At 39.4% G+C, this 18399-nt stretch overlaps 1 protein-coding gene across 9 annotated transcripts in view; it reads left to right on the top strand.

The window, feature by feature from the left end:
- Positions 1-13921, top strand: part of ZNF644 (zinc finger protein 644) — an 86245-nt gene extending 72324 nt beyond the window's left edge. For 6 of the 9 annotated variants that reach the window (XM_075002294.1, XM_075002290.1, XM_075002289.1 and 3 more), the window contains 2 exons: positions 6623-6725; positions 7305-13921. In XM_075002294.1, coding sequence (XP_074858395.1) covers positions 6623-6725; positions 7305-7497 — 296 coding nt within the window. In that variant the 3' untranslated portion in view covers positions 7498-13921. Of the gene's footprint in view, positions 1-16; positions 3545-6622; positions 6726-7304 lie in introns of those variants that run through there. The other 3 variants (XM_075002297.1, XM_075002295.1, XM_075002296.1) reach the window with 2 other exon arrangements.
- The last annotated feature ends 4478 nt before the right edge of the window (positions 13922-18399 follow it).

The following is an 18399-nucleotide window of genomic DNA, read 5'->3' as shown; positions in this document are numbered from 1 at the left end:
CTTCCCTTTAAATAAGGATCCATGTGATTTCTCTGCTACTGTTCCCTGCTGTGCTGCTCCATTGAGGCACATAACAAGGTAGTGGCTGTGGAGGCTGGAGGAAGAGCAAAAAGAAATACATCCTGGAAGTCTTTTTTTCTTCAGTTTTACACTCATAACTGATCAACCAACAGACCACATGAAAGTATATTAATATCTTCAAGAATACACAATAAAGTTCCCTGGCATAAAAATTACGGTAGGTAAAAATAATTGTATGGTTATACCCTGCATGTCTGCATTAATGATTGGGAGCACCTTTGCAAATTGGCAAGTAAGCAAACAAATTCAGTTAAAGGATAACACATAACAATTAATTGTAATGTAGCCTGAATTTAGTATACTAGTAAATGTTCTGTAGCAAAAATAATGAAGACCTAGTTTAAAAAAAAAAACAGATCTTGCTTCAACACTTGAATTAAAATGTGTTCCTGATTTGGGAACTGTGGATTAGCAGAAACAAATTTGTCCTAGTGTAGATACATACTTATTTCACAGCCTGGGAATTTTGTTGGCTCTAAATGCGTACCACAGAGACCTACTAATTACATTTTCCAACATAAACCATGCTGCTGTACTCTCATATTGGGCATACATTTTAATCTGCCACCTCCATGGAATAGGGGTCTTTCTTGCCCTCCTGTCATTGTACTGTAAAATTGTGTTATGTACAGCCTATTTCCCAGTGGAACTTGAGCTCTCAAAATGATCTCTCCAGAGATTTTCAATTATCTTCTATTTTAAATTAGTTGTTCCTTTGCTCTGCCATGCTAAATCAGAATTTTTGATGAGCAGTGAATCCAGTCAGTCACACAGCTTTCACAAGCCGCAACTAAGGAACAAGAGGGCAGCCAAAGTTGAAGAGGAAAAAATGTCTTTTCAGATGGACTTTTGTGCTGGATATAATGCTCATGAAAGGTGGTAGTTAGACTGACACCATTTTAGGCACACTATAGACCTAGGTAGTCATGATGTGTGCTTCCATACACTTAAACAAAGTGCCTCACCTTAATCTTAAAGAATTTCCATGATTCTGGATGGGATTCCATTTTCTTGGTCTCTGAGTGTTAGTGAACCTGCTTTTTGTGGAAGTGGTACTTTGTCAAGTGGAAAATACCCCCTAGGAATATTAAATAACCGCTTTTGGCTATACCATAAGTTAGGTTGGCACAGGTGATATGGGGTTGAGACCGTATTATTCTTAAGTCAATGCTGCCTGCTTTAGTATCCTATCAATACTCTTATCTGAGCATAAAAAGTGTTTGTGCACACATGGCTTTATTTAAACTGAGTTTACTGCTCCTGAGTTTTAGCAATTTTAATGTCAGTTTTTCCATTACGTATATACTAGTCTGTTTGGAGAAGGAATCATCGGAATGTTGATCAGAAGCATTGGTCAAATTTTACCAAATGTTTTGGACTTACCTTCTCTCCTGCAGTGACCTGAAAGCACATTCATGCTCGTTTATGCCTTTAAAAGCAAAGAGGTGTACTTAGAGTCAAAAACCATAAGAAAAGGGGACACGTTATGTGGAATGCTATTTCAACTCACCAGTTCTAACATTTGGATTGCTTACAAATTTAATTCTGCTGTTACTGTCACTTCATGTGAACTGATCCTTGTGTGCCAATCAGCCCTGTTACCTTCTGCGAGGGGGTTGCCTACACTGGAAGTCTTGTGCTGAGTTCTTTTGAACCTGGGTTTTACAGTTCTATCCAGAACCTATTTAGTACTAGCCACAACAGAAAAAATCATCAGTTCTCTGTGTCCTTTTCTCTATACCTCATATAATCCCTAACTGACTATTGCACAGCACCAGATTCCATTTTCTTGTGTTAACACCCAGTTGAGTGTGGGATGGCCAGGGAGTTCTTTTCCTCAGAAGATTGCACATCCGTGTCCTAGAATTGCTAGCCTTCAGGAACTCTTTGTTAGGAAAACTAGGATTGGGACACAAGTGATGGTATAGTGTCCCTGAAATGTTGAAGTATTTGCTCAGAAGAGTCCAATTTCTTGATGGGTATGAGGGGGATCTAGTCTTGAAGTCTGTATCCAAAGAAATTTGATGATAGGGACTCTGAGCCACAAAGCATTTATTGCACAAGAGTGACATTCTTCTGTGTTTTGGAGCCTGCTGTACATATAGGGCTGCTACGTTGTAGAACTTTTTCATATTATTTAGTGTCATTGATTTTGTAACTAACTGACTTCAGAAGGACTTCACATGGATGCCTTTCAATATAACGGAACTGTGGTCTCTATTTCCTCCTGTTTTCCTCTGTGGGGTGTTCTGCAGGATCCACAGAGGCTAAGCCGTTGTTATAGCAGTAATTTTTGCATGGACAGATGGATCTCCTTTTTCTGCTAATAGTTCTCCGAAGGCACACTGATATCCAGGCCTTCAGGTATCCTATCTCCTCTCTCAGAAGGCTGTTCTGCAGAGAGCAAGATGGCTAGCACCTTCCATGCAAAATGCAAACCACGCTTTTTTCCTCAAGATGTCCATCAGTTATACTAAACATAAAAGAGTGAAAAATGGAAAATGAATTGAGCTCAATTCATAATGGCTGGGAAGAGTTCATATCTCTGTGCACACTCCATAATTGTAGAAGGTGCTTAGATGGTGCATTTATGATGGTTATATAAAACCCTATACAGCTAGAGGAAGCTGAAAAAGTGATTAAAATTAGTACCTTGTATTTGGAGTATCTTTCATTGTAGGACCTCAACTCTTCTTAGCAGGGCAGTGAGGATGAACATCCCAACTAATTATAAATTTGTGAATGGGGTTATTTAATGAGGATGCCTGCAAATAGCCAGGGACTCTACTTAATGACCCAGGAGGTCCCTTCCTATCCCATGTCCTAAGATCTTCCCTGAAGATAAGATGCCAGTGGTGTGGGAAAGGCCAAGCCACCAATTTAATGGTTTCTACTACTCCTTTCCTAGAACTTGGAAGAAATGGGCTTTTCTCTGTAATCAAAAATGAAATTTGTTCTTTATATGTTGGCATAAAGTCATTAGGGCCAGCTCCTGTTCCCTAGATCACATCCTTCACTTTCTCCAAGAGAATCTTGATAAACCCATTGCTGTCAGCACTTTGTGTCCAAATCACCTTGCTTGGTGCTGTCTCACCTCGCTTGGTGCTGTCAAGAGGATGTCATTGGGCCTTATCTGCTAACAGAAGGCTTCCTTCAGCTTTGTGTAAATAGCCCTGTTTTGTGCCCATTTGGGTGCTAATTTATTCCTCTTCTACATTCAAACCTCGGAAGTATCTATACGTTTTCTGTTGGTTTTTTTTTTTTTGGGTCATTTGTCTATATATGCTTCCATAAAAGGTATCAGCAAGTTGGCAGCTATCTGTCTCCTTGCCTTTTTGTTGTCTTTCCACAATAATAAGATGATAGATAGGGAACATCTTAGTACTTAATCAGGAGCTGGTTTCTTTGGCAGCCCCTGAACACTATGGCCTTGAGGTCTATCTGAAAAGAATTAGAGGAACAGAAATCTCTAAATAGTTATTCTACAGGACAGAATCAGGGATGAAGACAAGGCCTCTAAAAGTAAGTTTAGCCCACTGGATTAAAACCTGTAGATCAAGTATTCGTCTGGTCCCCAGAATACTCACTTACCATAGAAGAAAATGAAAAGGTGCAGTATGATACCCTCTCCTTTCCCTTAATTGGTATAAATGCCAGAGCAGAGGAGGCTTTGAGAGCTGAGAGCAGTTGTCCTTGTATTATTATCCTTGACTGGTATGTCTAAGAAAGCAAACATTAGGATTTTACATCTTAATGTTTCTGCTCCTCAAACACCAGCCTGCAACGGGGATTCTCATACTTTGCCACAGTGATCTTCCCTCAGCTTTGAGAGAGGAAAAAATTGCACCTCCCTGTTTATAGTGATACCCAAAGTGCTGAAAATACTATACTTCGCAAGAATACAAATAACAGTGTAGAAGAGTTTGATCAGTATAATTACAATAAGTTACGAGTATCAAAAGCATTAATTTTACTGCATAAATTATCTTTTGTGTTGTTTCAAAAGAGTACACGTTGTAGCTGCTAAAATAAAACTGCACAAACGTAGGAAATGACACCTCCCCAGTTTACATGGACTCATGAGTCTTAGGTTTATGGGCAGGGAATAGGGTCTCCCTACCCTTTCACTTGAGGACTCCCCATTTAGTGTAGGGTCCTTGGGTGGAGATCAGAGCATGGCAGGCAAAGGTCCACCAGCACTGTGAATTCTTCATCGGTCTGGTGGCAGTTGGAAGTTTACTAACCTGGTATCCAGGGCTGGACTGCTGCTGGCCATGACCATCTGGTTTGCTGTCTAGCTGCTCTGGTGCCATTGTGGATGTGATGGGTCACCTCAGGCAGGAACCATGTAGAGTTCTGGGTCTCCACTGTCTCAGTTGCAAGCAGCCAAGCTCCAGAATAAGGCATGGAGAAGAAAACAACGACAATAGGCACTGGACAAGGGCTGCTGCCAGGATCGGGGCACCAGCTGGAGATGAGAAAGGGAATCCTTCCACTAAGCCCTGTTCATCCAGTCCCGCACCCTAGAGACAAGCACCAGCTCAGTAGCAAACTGAAGGAGTATTCAAAGCAGGGCTGAAACAGCTGGAGGAGAGGAGCCTGCATATGCTGTGGAGCAGAGCTGGATGGATGGAGATGGGAGCCACTGGGATACTGTAGGGGTACTTCAGCCAAAGAGGAGAGGCCTGGCAGATGGAGAAGCCTTAGATGAGCAAAGCACAGGAGAAAGGTGCGGGCAGGTTATGGGTGGTCTTGTGTTACTGGAGGAGAGATGGGTAGCCTGGCGAATCAGTTCTGTTGCCAGCAGGGATAAGTTGGGGGTAAAGCAGGGGAACCCCTGCAAGCTGCTTCCTCTGATGTCCACTACAGACTTAAGAGTTTAACCTATAAGCTGACACTTAGTGGTTTCTGTTAACAGTTAAATTCTTCTAAGGCCCTGCCTGCTTGATTCATGCCCAGGGTTCCTCCTTGTTGCTAGCCTGGAGCCCAGACTTTATTACCACCATACCTGGGATGCTGATAGCGTCTGCCAGCCTGGAGCTCTGGAGTCCCTGCGGGCTGTCAGCCCCATGCCTCAGCAGCATTCCAGGAGTGGGGCTAGTATCTGGGAACCCACAGGCATTGGGATGACAACCTGAGGTCCAGCTGGTCAGTAGCTGGAACCCCAGGCTGGGGACACCCCAGAGCTTGCTTCTCTCCCTCACCCTTAGTCCCTGGGTAAACCTTTTACTGTGTAACTGATAAAATTTTGATGGTTACACATTTCTGTGTTGATACTTTTTTTTTTTTTACTTCTCTAGTATCCACAGACCTTTAGCTGGCTCCTGTCCCTGCACTGCCCTCTTACTGCTTTGTCCTCAGCCAGAACAGAGCTCTGGGTCTGTTCCAAGAGCTCTGAACTCCTAGCCAAAAGGCAGGCAACGGGTAGGCATGTGCTTCATTGTTTGGGAACCTTTGATCTAGAGTGACCCTCTCTGGTGCTCCTGATGCGCTTTTCTTTTATTATTGACCACTATGTTAGTGTTCAGTGCTCATGTTTAGCAATACATGACATTTGCACCTGCCTCCAGACTCCCTCAAGTTTAGCTTCATTGTAAGCATAAATCATTATGCAACATACAGTACAGTTTAAACATATTTCCCAACATGGCGGATGTAGTTTTCCCCAGTTGCAGACTTCAATTTCCTCTGCCCCAGAGGGCTCAACTTCTCTTAATCTTAATAAAATCCGCCTGTTAGTATGTTTCAGCAATAATTATTCTTCATGAATAGTTCAAACACTTGATAAGGAAGTAACAAGTGGCTCTGTCTGTAGGCATTGTCATAAAGTCTATCAACCAACTACAAGGGATTCATAATCATTGTTTTGTTATTACTTTTTAACCATCAGCTAGACAGAAATGGTAAGGCAGCATCAGCTAAGAGTTCCAGAGACAGGACAGCACCAAGATTTTTGTATCTGTTTGCTGCTTGTATGATGTGAACAGATAATACTACATTCCTCACTGCAGTAGCAGCTGTTCAGTAGACTTCCTCGCAGATATCATTCATGTTTTGGATATAAATCAAATTATCTTGAATGCATGAACATTTTGAAGCATAACTGCATTTAATGATGTAATTTGAACTACAGTTATCAGCAAATCATCCAAGATTGAAAAAGCTTTAAGAATAAAAGGTAATTTCAAACTGCCATTGGAAAAATTCAGATAATTCCACAATACCAGTTACTAGTAATTGCTGGAACTAAAATGTACTTAGCTTAATGTTTGTCCTGTGGTTTTTAGAGGAGAACAAAGATTCCTTTAAAATTAAATAAAATAAAATTTAAAAAGAGAATACTATTTTTGCTGCTTTGTGAATCATTCTTCAGCGTGTGATGAAAGTTTTGGAATTTAGAATTGTAATTTAACATGGCATGTGGAGGAAAAATGGCTTTTTCAGCATGGTTATAAATGAAGGTTTGTTGAATATTTTTGGTTTAGGACTAACTTTAATTGTTCACTTTTATATATGAAAAATGTTTCTCCCTCCTTCTTAGCCTTAGATTGTAAGCAAAAAAAGTCAAGATCAAGATCTGGAAGCAAGAAAAAAATGCTGCCGTTACCTCATAGTGCTGATGAAGTTTACATACTCCGGTGCAGGTACATGCAGATTTTTTTATAACTGGTTAATTGAAATTACAGTGTCTGGGATTTTAAAAAAAAAAAAGTTGTTATATAACTATTCAAAAGCATATATTCTAACTGCATTTGATGTGAAGTCAGCATTGAGTAAAACAAAGAACTAAGTTTAATATTACAGTAACCTAAACAAAAGAACTTGAAATTGTCTTACATTTTGGAATAGGCTCCCTCCCCCGCCACCCCCAACTAAAAATGTGTTTTTCCATGTTTTGTATTTGGACAGTGTTATTTCCATGAACAAAACAGTCCTGTTGTAGAAATGGGCCATTAATGTTGGCATTAAAAATGTGAAGGTATAATTTATAGTGTAAACTTTAATCCTGTGTTTATATGCATGTAATAATTTGAAACAGTTACCAAGTATTGTTGAATTAGCCATGAAACCATTAGAGTATTTATGTAAAAATGTTTTAAAATAACTTTTCTCCTAAAAGCTTAACTTTTTATAAAATTGTTTATCCTTAGCAGTGTCTGCTGACTTGGACTTTCTTTAATGCTAATATATGTTTTGGTGGAATGATTTTAAAATTTGCACAGGTTTTGTGGTCTGGTTTTTCGAGGACCATTGTCTGTTCAGGAAGACTGGATAAAGCACTTGCAGAGACACATCGTCAATGCAAATCTTCCACGGACTGGGGCTGGCATGGTTGAAGTCACATCACTACTTAAAAAGCCTGCTTCAATTACTGAAACTTCGTTTTCTTTATTAATGGCAGAAGCAGCATCATAGAACAAGGAAACATTTTAAATTTGAGTTGGATGTAAATTTGAAATACTTTTGTCATTTTTTAAAAAAATATTGCTACACTAAATTATGTTTATAAATCCTAAAGCCAGAGAAGTTTGGAAAGTGAATTCCAGTAATATCAAAATAAACTGAGTACTTAACAGTTACAGTAAGTAGTCTTTATATTTTATATAGGGTGGAAGATGTGTTTTTAAGGTTTACTACGTTTTTGTCAGTTACTGTGTTCACTATCAATACAGGATCATTACATGTAAGCAGCCATTTTTTAATTGTTGCACATGGGTACTTAGGCAGATTTTATTAATAACAAATCATGCCCTCTGCAGTGTTACCAGAATCAAGGATCTGTTTATTAAAAAAACAAAAACAAAAAAAACCCCCACAAAATCACAGAAAACACTTGCATAGTCAAATAAGATATTCTATTTTGTTTGTATGTATGTAGTGTTTTGTATAATGCAAAGAACTGCTAATACAACTTAGGGCATTAAAAATCATGTACTTCATAGTTCAAGAGACTGTTTCATTCAAATAGGGCAATTAGTACTATTCTATCTAGGTGTGTAAGTGTTTTTTTTAAATCACATGAGGCTTTTTTGTACTAAAAAGTGGAGGGAAGCTTGTTTAAACAAATATTTCTAAGAGAAATATGTAAATAGTACTGGAAATTATTTGTGGTAAGGAAATATTCTTTACTTCAGTTGCATTTCTCACTGACAATAAAGTGGTGCATCCATGCTACCTCCTACTTTGTCAACAAAGATGGTATTTACCCTATACATGTTTGTATCATAGTAGATTCAAATCTAACTTTCTTTATTGCAAAGCATTTTTTGCTAAAGTTTTTCTTTATGATGTTTTACTTAATGTCTCACTTGCTTACAGAACAGTTTGCCTCTCTACTACTTTTATTGAACACTGTAGAAATGTACTAATAAGAATTGCTCACTACATGGTTTAGGATTAGACTTTTCATTTATAATTCTGTTTAAAAAATTTTTGATCATTTTAACAAATTTGAACACAGATTAAAATGTTTCTACATATGAAGCGAATGTTTACAATTTAAATTTTAGAACTTCTTTTCGATGTGATTATATGTATGAAAACTGTGTAACACTATGCTCATGCTACGGACCTACTTACGGAATTACTGAAATAAATGTGCTGTGAGGATGGAAAATATGGTGCAGGTGTCTTGGTCACGATAAACTGTTTGTTCATTTAAATTGTCATCGAAACGTGATTTAATTTCTTGATCAGTAAATGAGATTCCTCTGCAAATCAGTTTTGTATGCAAGTAACATTTTATTCATGTAGGGTAACTAAAACTGTAGTTAAAATGAAGAATATGCATTGATATTTTCTTTATATGTAAATAAAGTTAAAAACAGTTAAAACAAGGAGTATTTTGGTAGAGTGTATACATACCTCACTGCCAGTGAAATTGCTTTCCTATGGTATATCTCCTTACCAGAAAAATCTCTAAATAAAAAGGTTTAAAGAAAATCTAAATGTCTATAATGTGAAGCATTTATTTGTATTATGTATGAAATAAGAATTCATGAGATGTTGATTGTCTTGGTTGAGATCAGAATCTCCTCATTAGTGAGCCAGAATAGAATACATTTACTCACCACATAATATGATTTGTACACAGAGGCATTATAGTTTGATCATTGTAATTGTCAGGACTTTTTTAATATAAAAATGAAATAAACTCCATGCCAGGGCTTTCAAAAGTAGCTCTCTGTATGTCTAGGCTAATGTCATTAAAGAGGCATTGCAGTGTATTCTCAGTGTAACTCCCTGTGGATAACTTGACATTTTAACATATTCAATTATATTGGTACCTTTCTGAAACAAAAGCACACCTCAAAATATTCATAGGATTTTTGGTTGTGGGAAAACTTTTAAAAATAGAGTAACTGAAGTGTTGATGTGTAGTACAAAACATCTTATGTTGTTGAGCTTCTCTTGTTGTTTGAGTGTGCTGCCTCCTGGTCCTTTTAGAATGAGAAGAAAATCTTATAACAGTACTCCTGAGCATTTCCTGGCATGTATTTGTTTTGATATACTAACACTGCATTTAATCCTGATTTTTTAATTGATCATAAAGCTGGGTGTCTTATTTAGGAGCTGACCCTACATTATATAGCACACAGGTGGACTGGTGTGTCTATGCTAAGCTCTATTTACATCAGTTGGATTTTGCTTGAGTGCAGCTGCACACCCACAGACTAGACAGTGTGAGATCAGGGCCTTATTCTCTGTCTGCATAGGAGCTGGTTTTTGTTGTAGATACTGAAAAATAACTAGGTGTTTGCAAGCGACCTGTGGGACCTTGAGCTTGTATGATAGAAAACTTGCCTTGTAAGTGAAGCTGGAAAATTAGAAAAAAAAAAAAAAAAAAAAGAAAGCAACACTTCAATGAGAAATGGATGTAAATTAGATAACAATGAAATGTTTTATTACAATATTTTATTCTTAAACCATATTCTGTAGCTGGTTAGCAAATGAAGAATTTGAAACTACCCTGGTATTTTTCTAGCATGGCTAAATATGCTGATAGCTAAAACAAAATTACACCATATTTAACAGTAGTTTGAACCTCTCTCATCTGGCACCCTTGAGACCTGACTGGTGCCAGATGAGAGAATTTTGCCAGACCATGGGAGGTGAGTATTGTCTCGCACATTACCAACACTTGCACTGCTCACTGGGCTCTTAGAAGACATTTAGGGGTAAATTACAGCTAAATAACAGCACAGAACATGGAGAGCCAGGATTCGTGGCTACAAACAAACTTTATGGGACTACTGGAAACTTGGCCACAGCCATAAGTGGTCGTCTGGCAAACTAAAATCATGCCACATTACAGATGTTGCCAGATGAGAGTTCCAGGTTAAAGATGTTCAACCTGTAACAGAAATAATCTAACTAGGTTTTCGACAAGATAAACAAGTTTAACTCATTCAAGCCATGCAGTGTGTAATATTTCTGGGTGAATCACTTTATGTAACATCTTCATGTGTAGAGTTTTCAGTTTGAAGAGCATATTGGTCTAGTCATATAACCTGTGAAAGAGGACCTCTGCAACTTCCAGGATTGAGCCCTTAAATTTTGAAAAAATTGACTGTTCACAATGGCTAGAATTCTGCATAGTATGACCAGAGCTGCACAGAGTTTGACAGACAGACCCTCGCTGATAATCTGTATCTGTCTCAAAACTCAGCATGCTGCTGTGCTTGTCTTGGACTCTATTTTTAAAAAATATTGGTATAGACAAACCTTGGCACTCCTTGAATAGTTAAACTCATTGCATTTGGGATCTGCATTGGATTTGAAATGAGCTATATAAAAGCTGCATATTAAATTGTCCATCCCTATGTCTTTTTACAATCTCCATTACCGGTATGGAGAAAGTGAAAAAGGAGAAAAGTACTTGTTCCCATAAGAATTATGGGTCACCAAATGAAATCTGTAGCAGATTTAAAACAGACACACACACCCCCACACACCCCAAAAAAAATTTTTTTTTTTCACATAGCCAACAGTCAACCTGTGGAACTCTGTGCCAGAGAATGTTATGAAGACCAGGACTTTATCAGGGTTCAAAAAAGAAATAGGTAACTTCATGGAGGATAGGCCCCTCAGTACTTATCCAGGATGGGTAGTAATGGTGCTCCTAGCTCTTATTTGTCAGAGGCTGGAAATGGGTGACAGGGAATGGATCACTTGATGATTGTCTATTCTGTCCCTTCCTTCTAAAGCACTTGGCATTGACCACTACCAGAAGATAGGATTGTGGGCTAGATGGCCCTTTGGTCTGACCAACTATGGCCATTCTTGTATTTCTTACCCCTGTTGACCCAAGGTGTTAGGATTTCTGTACTCTCCTCGTGTAAGTGTTGCTGCATATCTTGATCCCCATTATTGTTTGCTGTCAGAGTCCATAAATGCCAATATCCAGGCCAATGGAGGTAATGTAAGAGCTGATTGAACCATCTTTGTTAAATCACTCATCCTTTCTCATTTCACAGAGAAGTCTAAAATTTTCAAACTTTGGCATCTGGATAAGTAGCTTGATTTCCAGAAGGGCTTAGCATTCACAGCTTGTTCAACTCCCACTGACTTCTGCCCTTCCATTGACTCAGAAATTTGCTCAGGCCATCTAAGTCCACTTTATGGAGGTTCCAAGATATGGATTTTTCATACTTGGTGCTGAGCCTCCAATTTGAAAAATTAGCTCTATTTTGACCTTTTGTTTAGAGCTATTCCTGTATACTCTACTTTAATATTAATATTAATTGGCTTCCCATGCCAGCTGGGTACACATGCCTTGACCTCTTTGACAAGACTACCAGAAAGCATGCCAATTGTGATTGATTGATTTTTGGTTTTGTGTTGCAGACACTTTTCCACCAGGAATGAAATGGAGATGAGTATCAGAGAGGTAGCTGTGTGACTCTGTCTCTTTAAAAACAACAAGAAGTCCTGTGGCACCTTATAGACTAACATACTGTGGAGCATAAGCTTTTGTGGGCAAAGACCTGCTTCGTCACAGGACTTTTTGTTGTTTTTTGGATGAAGGAGATGGTGCATTGGGCGTTTCATGAAATATAAGAGTTTTTTACAGTGGATCATTTCCTATAGAAGTCAAGCAATAAGGATAATCTGTCACACACACTCCAGATGCCACATGTAGATTTCATGGACTTTCACAGGAGTTATACCTCAACACCTTTGAAAATCAGGCCACCTATATTTTCCAAAATGTTTGTCTTTTGTTAACCACCCTTCCTGAGGCTGCCAAATGACAAGATTCAAAGGTCCAGTCCTCCATGGATAGGAGTGTTGAATCTTTGCACATTTGCTGTGGTTAGGAGGCTTTAGGCAGAGTTGTCAGTAGGGAGCTGAGCCATTCAAATTTCAACTGCATAAGCACCTGTGGTATACTGTGTTCATACTGGTCATGTTTCAGGCTAAACACCTGTAGTTTTGCTCTGTCTCCTTATATTTTCTACAGCGTTGTAGTTGCACTGATCTCCCAAAGTTAGTCTAATTTATAGTGTAGCTCTCACAAGCAGTTGCTTCCAGAAGATTGTGGAAGGACTTGATTGTCCTGGGAAGCACAGGAGAATTACACGAAAAGTCAAATTTTAGAAATGCTGCTACAGAGTAGTGGAGTGGTTCAGACAGTATCTGCAGAGAGCTAGAGAACAATACACACATCAAACACTGCTGCTTGCCTCATGCATAGCTGTGTGTCTTAATTCTTGGATGAATTGTACCTGGCAAACCACAACTACAGGCTTGAGGGACACAGTTGTTCTCGTGACTTGGGAGGGACAGCTCTACCTCTAAGGTACCATGGGATGAAAAAACCTGTTTTGGCACTCTTGTCCTGACCTCTTCCAATACCACAATGCTAGACTTCTGTGGAAAAGAGCAACTGTCATTTTATATAATCCAGGCACTCCAAATTCATTACAAGGCATCTGGAGGGCGTTGTTGTGGGCTCAGGAAATTCATGTTGCATTCCTTCACCAGAACAGCAAACAAGGCAAAATATTGTGGGAGTGTGCAATTTTCAAGGTATTTAAACAGTTGGATTTTGTGAGCTGTTGATGGAAGACTCCATGTATCCATTGTGTCCCACCATCTTCTCACACAAGCTCAGGAATACGTGTAACTGGAAGAGCAACCTCTCCATGGTTGTGCAGGCCTTCTTGGATCTTTACAAGAAGTTTGTGCATATTTACTTTGGAGCCTTGAAACATGCATAATTCCAGGATTTTCTAAACTTTGGATTTCAGAAGAATGAGCAGTGTGGAATTCACCAAACTATATTGAAGTTAATGGTGTTTGTAGTTCACTGTGATCTGCTGTTCCCTTCCAAGGCTTGTTCATAGATTCTTTTCCTGTGTATGCAAATGTATATATATGAAACTTCAGCTGTACGCTGAGCAGAATGGTGATGGTGAATAGCAATTGTTTTTTGCTTTTATGAATTGTTTTTGGAAACAGTCATTAGGGATCAGGATGAAATAAGTGCTATGGTTAACAGAACTATCTTTCCACTAGACCATAGTTTATACCCCACTAGTGAGTGACCTGTTACTTGCACATTGGTTACATTCCAGAATTGTGCTTTGTACAGTTTTAATGGCATTACCTAAACAGCAAGATGGAATCTGCTTAGGATAGCATTTCATAGAAACTCAGATTAATTTCATGTAATTTCAGGCGTATAAGCTTAGCATGCGATGTAGATGTCATTGCCTCGCACATGAGCTAGCAAAGTCAATGTAATGGAAACATTTTGGCCCTAGTGCCCAATATGTAATTTCTTGCAATAAAATGTTCCTGTTTTGCCTTTTAACATTACAGTTTGTGTGACTTCTTGAATATTTTCCCCAACTGGTCCTCCTTTCCAAGTTCAGTCATGTGACTTGGTTCAGTCAGCTGCCATATATGCCAAACCAGGCCCTTCTGCTTCAACCTGAAACAATGCCCTATGCAGCTGAAAGAGGACCAAGACAACTACAAGATCTAGGAAGTGATGGGGGTTAGGAAGGGTCCAACTGGCTCTTGTGCCAAAGTAGTGCAAGTGGGGACTGTAAACTAGTAGAGCAAGGAAAGCGTGAAGACACTAAAATGCCCTGATATGAGGCTGCATCCATCATTTCACAAATACCGTTCATAAGATTCTGGATAACTTTTCCCCTGAGCCTGCCAAATCCAGCCTCAGCTCCTTATGATAAAGATACCAATATCTGCTGCAGAGGGTCCCAGATCCCCCAACTCCTTCATCACAGAACTGGCTTGCCCACTGGGTAATGACCCACATTTGGATTCTCAGTCCACCTGAAAAATATCCTCTGATCCTACCAGTATATCAGGTATCTCTCGCTGCATCTCTTTAGGAGCCCTCACAGTCACACCACAAGGTGATTCATTGTTGACCCACAGCAGTTAAGGTTCACTGAGGAAGCAAATGCCCAGGAACCAGTCTAATTCTTTCTAAAATAAGCAAGTTTACCAACAAAGGCCATTTTTTCTTGGCCTTCCTGTACTGTAATTTAAGGCCTTTAATATCCTGGCACTGCTTGTTAGTTTTGGTTATCCTAAACTGCCACCTGGCCATAAAACAGTAATTCTAATTATGTTGCCTAGCTTACTTTGCATATCCACCTCTCCCCAGATCGCGACCAGGTCTGAACATTGTTGTCAGGCCAGCTGGCAGCTGAGTCATGAGACGACTTACTCTACGACCTGCAGGTAATAGTCAAGTATTTGAAACACATGATACTTTAAGTAGTTTGCGTCTGCAGTCCAGGTGTGTGCAACTCTGTACAGGTAAGTGGTGTCCAAACACCTTGACTATTTCAGTGGAGCACAAAACCTAAACCAGACAGGCCACCAGATTGCTCTGGTGTGGAAGAGGTCTGTTTGCACCATTTTCTGTTACAGCACCAGATTAGGTCCAAGGTGGCAAAGGAGACTGACCATCCTTATGCTTAACCTGGTTGGAGAAATGTCCAATTCAAAAGATGTTTGGCATGGATACACATCCGAAGGAATGCTGGTAAGAAGGTGTGGTTACAGATGTGCTAGAAAGATCCACACCGAATCATGGTAAATTTTCCCATTACAGTAAACTCTCTCATATCCAGCAGTCCTGGGACCAGGAGGTTGCTGGATATTCAAATATTCTGGATAATGGAGGCATACCTAGCAATGCACAATACTGAAGAAAAACAAGATTAGATATTAAGAAACAAAAATGTATGCAGAGTACTTTTTCAACAACTGTAGTATTGTACACTGTAAACGTATATGTATTTGCTGTATTTATTTGTATTTACTTTCACTATACTGTACTTATAGAAAATGTAACTAAAATTTACTTATGGTTAAAATGCTGGTTATTTCAGAGTTCCAGATTATAAAATGCCAGATATGAATGATTTTATATACAAAACCACAGAAGTAGGTATTCCTAGTAGTTGTGAGATTGAGGCACCTTGGAATTGCTCTTATAGGAATATCTTTGTTGTGAGTGAAACTTAAAGGATAGCAGAATGCTGGATTCCTCCCTTACGCTTCCAGAAATGTTTGAACTAATCCCATAGCATACCTCTCATGATATATTTCCGCATCCTGTACACAGTAAAAAGCTAAGTTTTAATCTCTGAGAACTGTCTTATAACAAAAGTTAACTCACTAATTATATCTTCTTGCAGCTCATGCCAGTACAAAGTACTGCGTTCAACAGCATCCAATTAAAAAAAAAAAAAAAAAAAAAAATTTTTTTTAGGGAAAGTGCCGTATACTGAACTTTGTACTTGTGTATTATTGTGGTGATTTGTACTCTTTGGAATTTCATTGTCTGGTTTCATTGTGATTGGTCTTGAGATATCTGGGGCCTCTACGTAAGGTAATGTTTGGTAGTGGATATTTTAGACAGCTACAGCTACAAACCATGCTCATGTATGTCTTTGTGAAACACTCAAATTCAGCTTAATGTAAGTCACATCAGGAATGCATGCTGAAGTAATAGTTTCTTGCACTTGGAGCAAGAGCACAACTGGCAAAGCAGAGTGTGAGTTAAGATTTAAGCTACATTTTAACTGTGGCTATGTCTGCACTTACTGCGAATGTCAATGGCTGGTTCTCCTACCAACATTCCTTAATCCTTTGTGGCTTGCAAGGAGTTCCGGATTCAACACTGATCCTGAAGCACACTGATCCTGGAACCTAAGCATTTGATCTTCTGTGGCTAGTGTAGACCCAGCCTGAATGAAGAAGTACATGACAACCTGATATAAACCCTGCTTGCTATAAATAAAACTTTCATCTACCTCTTTTCTGAGCCAATTACAGAACGTAAAATAACAGTGTTCTCATTTGGACATAGACATTCTTATTAGGCTTTCCCAGCTTCTGAGAAACAGCAGAAGATAGTTTGCCTAAAGTTGCTGCTTATTTTGTTGTGTTCCATGAAATCTGATTGCTGAATTTTCCAGATGATTCATATCTTCTCCAACTGCCTTTACAGGGCAAGGACCACGAATGTGGTCTCTGATTTGTCCATGTAAGATATATAAAGAAATAGGTGTCTGGTGGTATGAATATTGGATTTGATTTCAAATTACCACAGATGAAAAACTACTGTTCCATTTTGTCACCAGGACTAGTTTTACTGTCCATTTTTAATATGATGGTTCAATCTGCATACATAACGAATGGTCTGCTCACCATGTTGAGCCTCAATTACAAGCCCATTACTGATAACTTTCCAGCTCATCTCCCTATTGGGTCTCCTGTTTTTTCTTAATGGCCTCTCTCTTGCACATCTGCTGTTTTGTGTCCTTTTCTCCAACTGAAACAATAAAGAGGCAGCCCCCTCACCAATAGAGAAGGTGGCAATAGAGATGACTAGTTGAGGTCATTTAACACTACATACTATAGTCTTGTGGGGCCTAGGTCCCTTTCCAGAAATGAAGACTCTTTATGCTCAGGTCCAGGATGCATATACAGCTTATGTGCTTTCACCAGCCCAATAGCCTGGCTATCAACTTTATTTCTTGTTCTTCTTTCTTCCACTCCTCTTTTTGTTGTTTGTTTTGCCTTTCCTCATCCTTTGTTCTTCACTTTTCTTGTATTTTCCAGTTCTTTCATATGCCTTTTCCTCCCTCTTGCGTTTTCTTCCTATATCCTTTTCTCACTCTTTTTTTGCTTTTGCTCATAGCCCTCTCTGTACTTTGCCTTTTATGTTTTAAGGGCCACTCCTAGTAATTTTCCTTTTTCTGCAGTGTTTGAACTTTCTTGTCTTCCTGTCCTATGTTTATGGTCCTATCAAATTCATGGCCATGAAAAATGCATGGCAGACTGTGAGACCTGGTTTTTTGTGTGCTTCTATCTTCTATTGTACAGATTTCACAGTGGGGAGACCAGTGTTTCTCAACTTGTGGTTCCTAACCAAAAGGAAGTTGCAGAAGGATCACAAGGTTATTTTAGAGGGGTCATGGCATTGCCACCATTACTCCTGCTCTTACTTCAGTGCTGGGGGGGTTGGAGAGTGGTAACTGTAAGCTGGGTGCCCAGCTCTGAAGATAGCACCTTCCCAGCAACAGGGCAAAAGGGTGACAACCCTGTACCATGCCACCCTTCTGCACTGCTGCCTTCAGAGCTGGGCAACCAGATAATGTCAGCCACTGACTGAAGGCTCTGCAGTATACTATACCATGCCATCCTTCCTTCTGCTTGTGGTAGCTTTGCATTCAGATCTGGGTTTGTGGCCTGCAGCTGCTAGTCTTCACCTCCCCACAATAACCCTGAGACACACCTAGCCGGAACTCCTTTTTGGGTCAGGACGCTTACAAGTCCAGAAAAATTCATATTTAAGTAGTTGAAATCATGAAATTTACTACTTTTAAAGCCTTATGACTATAAAATTGACCAAAGCAGATGATAAATTTGGTAGGGCCCTACCTATTGTCTTCTTTTACCTGTGCCACCTCAGAGCTAAAGCCTTGCTGCTTAATTGTATTGTAAACGCTGGCAGGATATATGCAAGTAGCTGTTTTTGCTATCTCATGGTCTCAATTTTGTTTCTAAACATCAGAGTTGTTGGTTGTAAGGATGTAAAAAGGATGTGTAATTGGTTAAACTGTTTAATGGTAGGCTAACCTAATATTTAACTGATTAACCAATTAAAGGGGGGTTGCTTCAGCCCAGATGTGGATCAGGGCTGCTCCAGCCGGGCTGCAGTGCCCCCACCAATGGCGTGCCAGGAACCTAGGTCTCCCCAGCGACTCCCCACACCCCGAGCTGCCACAGACAGGGGCTGCTGTGGCCACACTAGAGCTCCCCCAT

The sequence above is a fragment of the Carettochelys insculpta genome, chromosome 9 (genome assembly GCF_033958435.1).
Source record: "Carettochelys insculpta isolate YL-2023 chromosome 9, ASM3395843v1, whole genome shotgun sequence".
NCBI lineage: Eukaryota > Metazoa > Chordata > Testudines > Carettochelyidae > Carettochelys > Carettochelys insculpta.
Note: the sequence above shows the minus strand (reverse complement) of the source record. Positions and strands in the feature narration are given on the sequence as shown.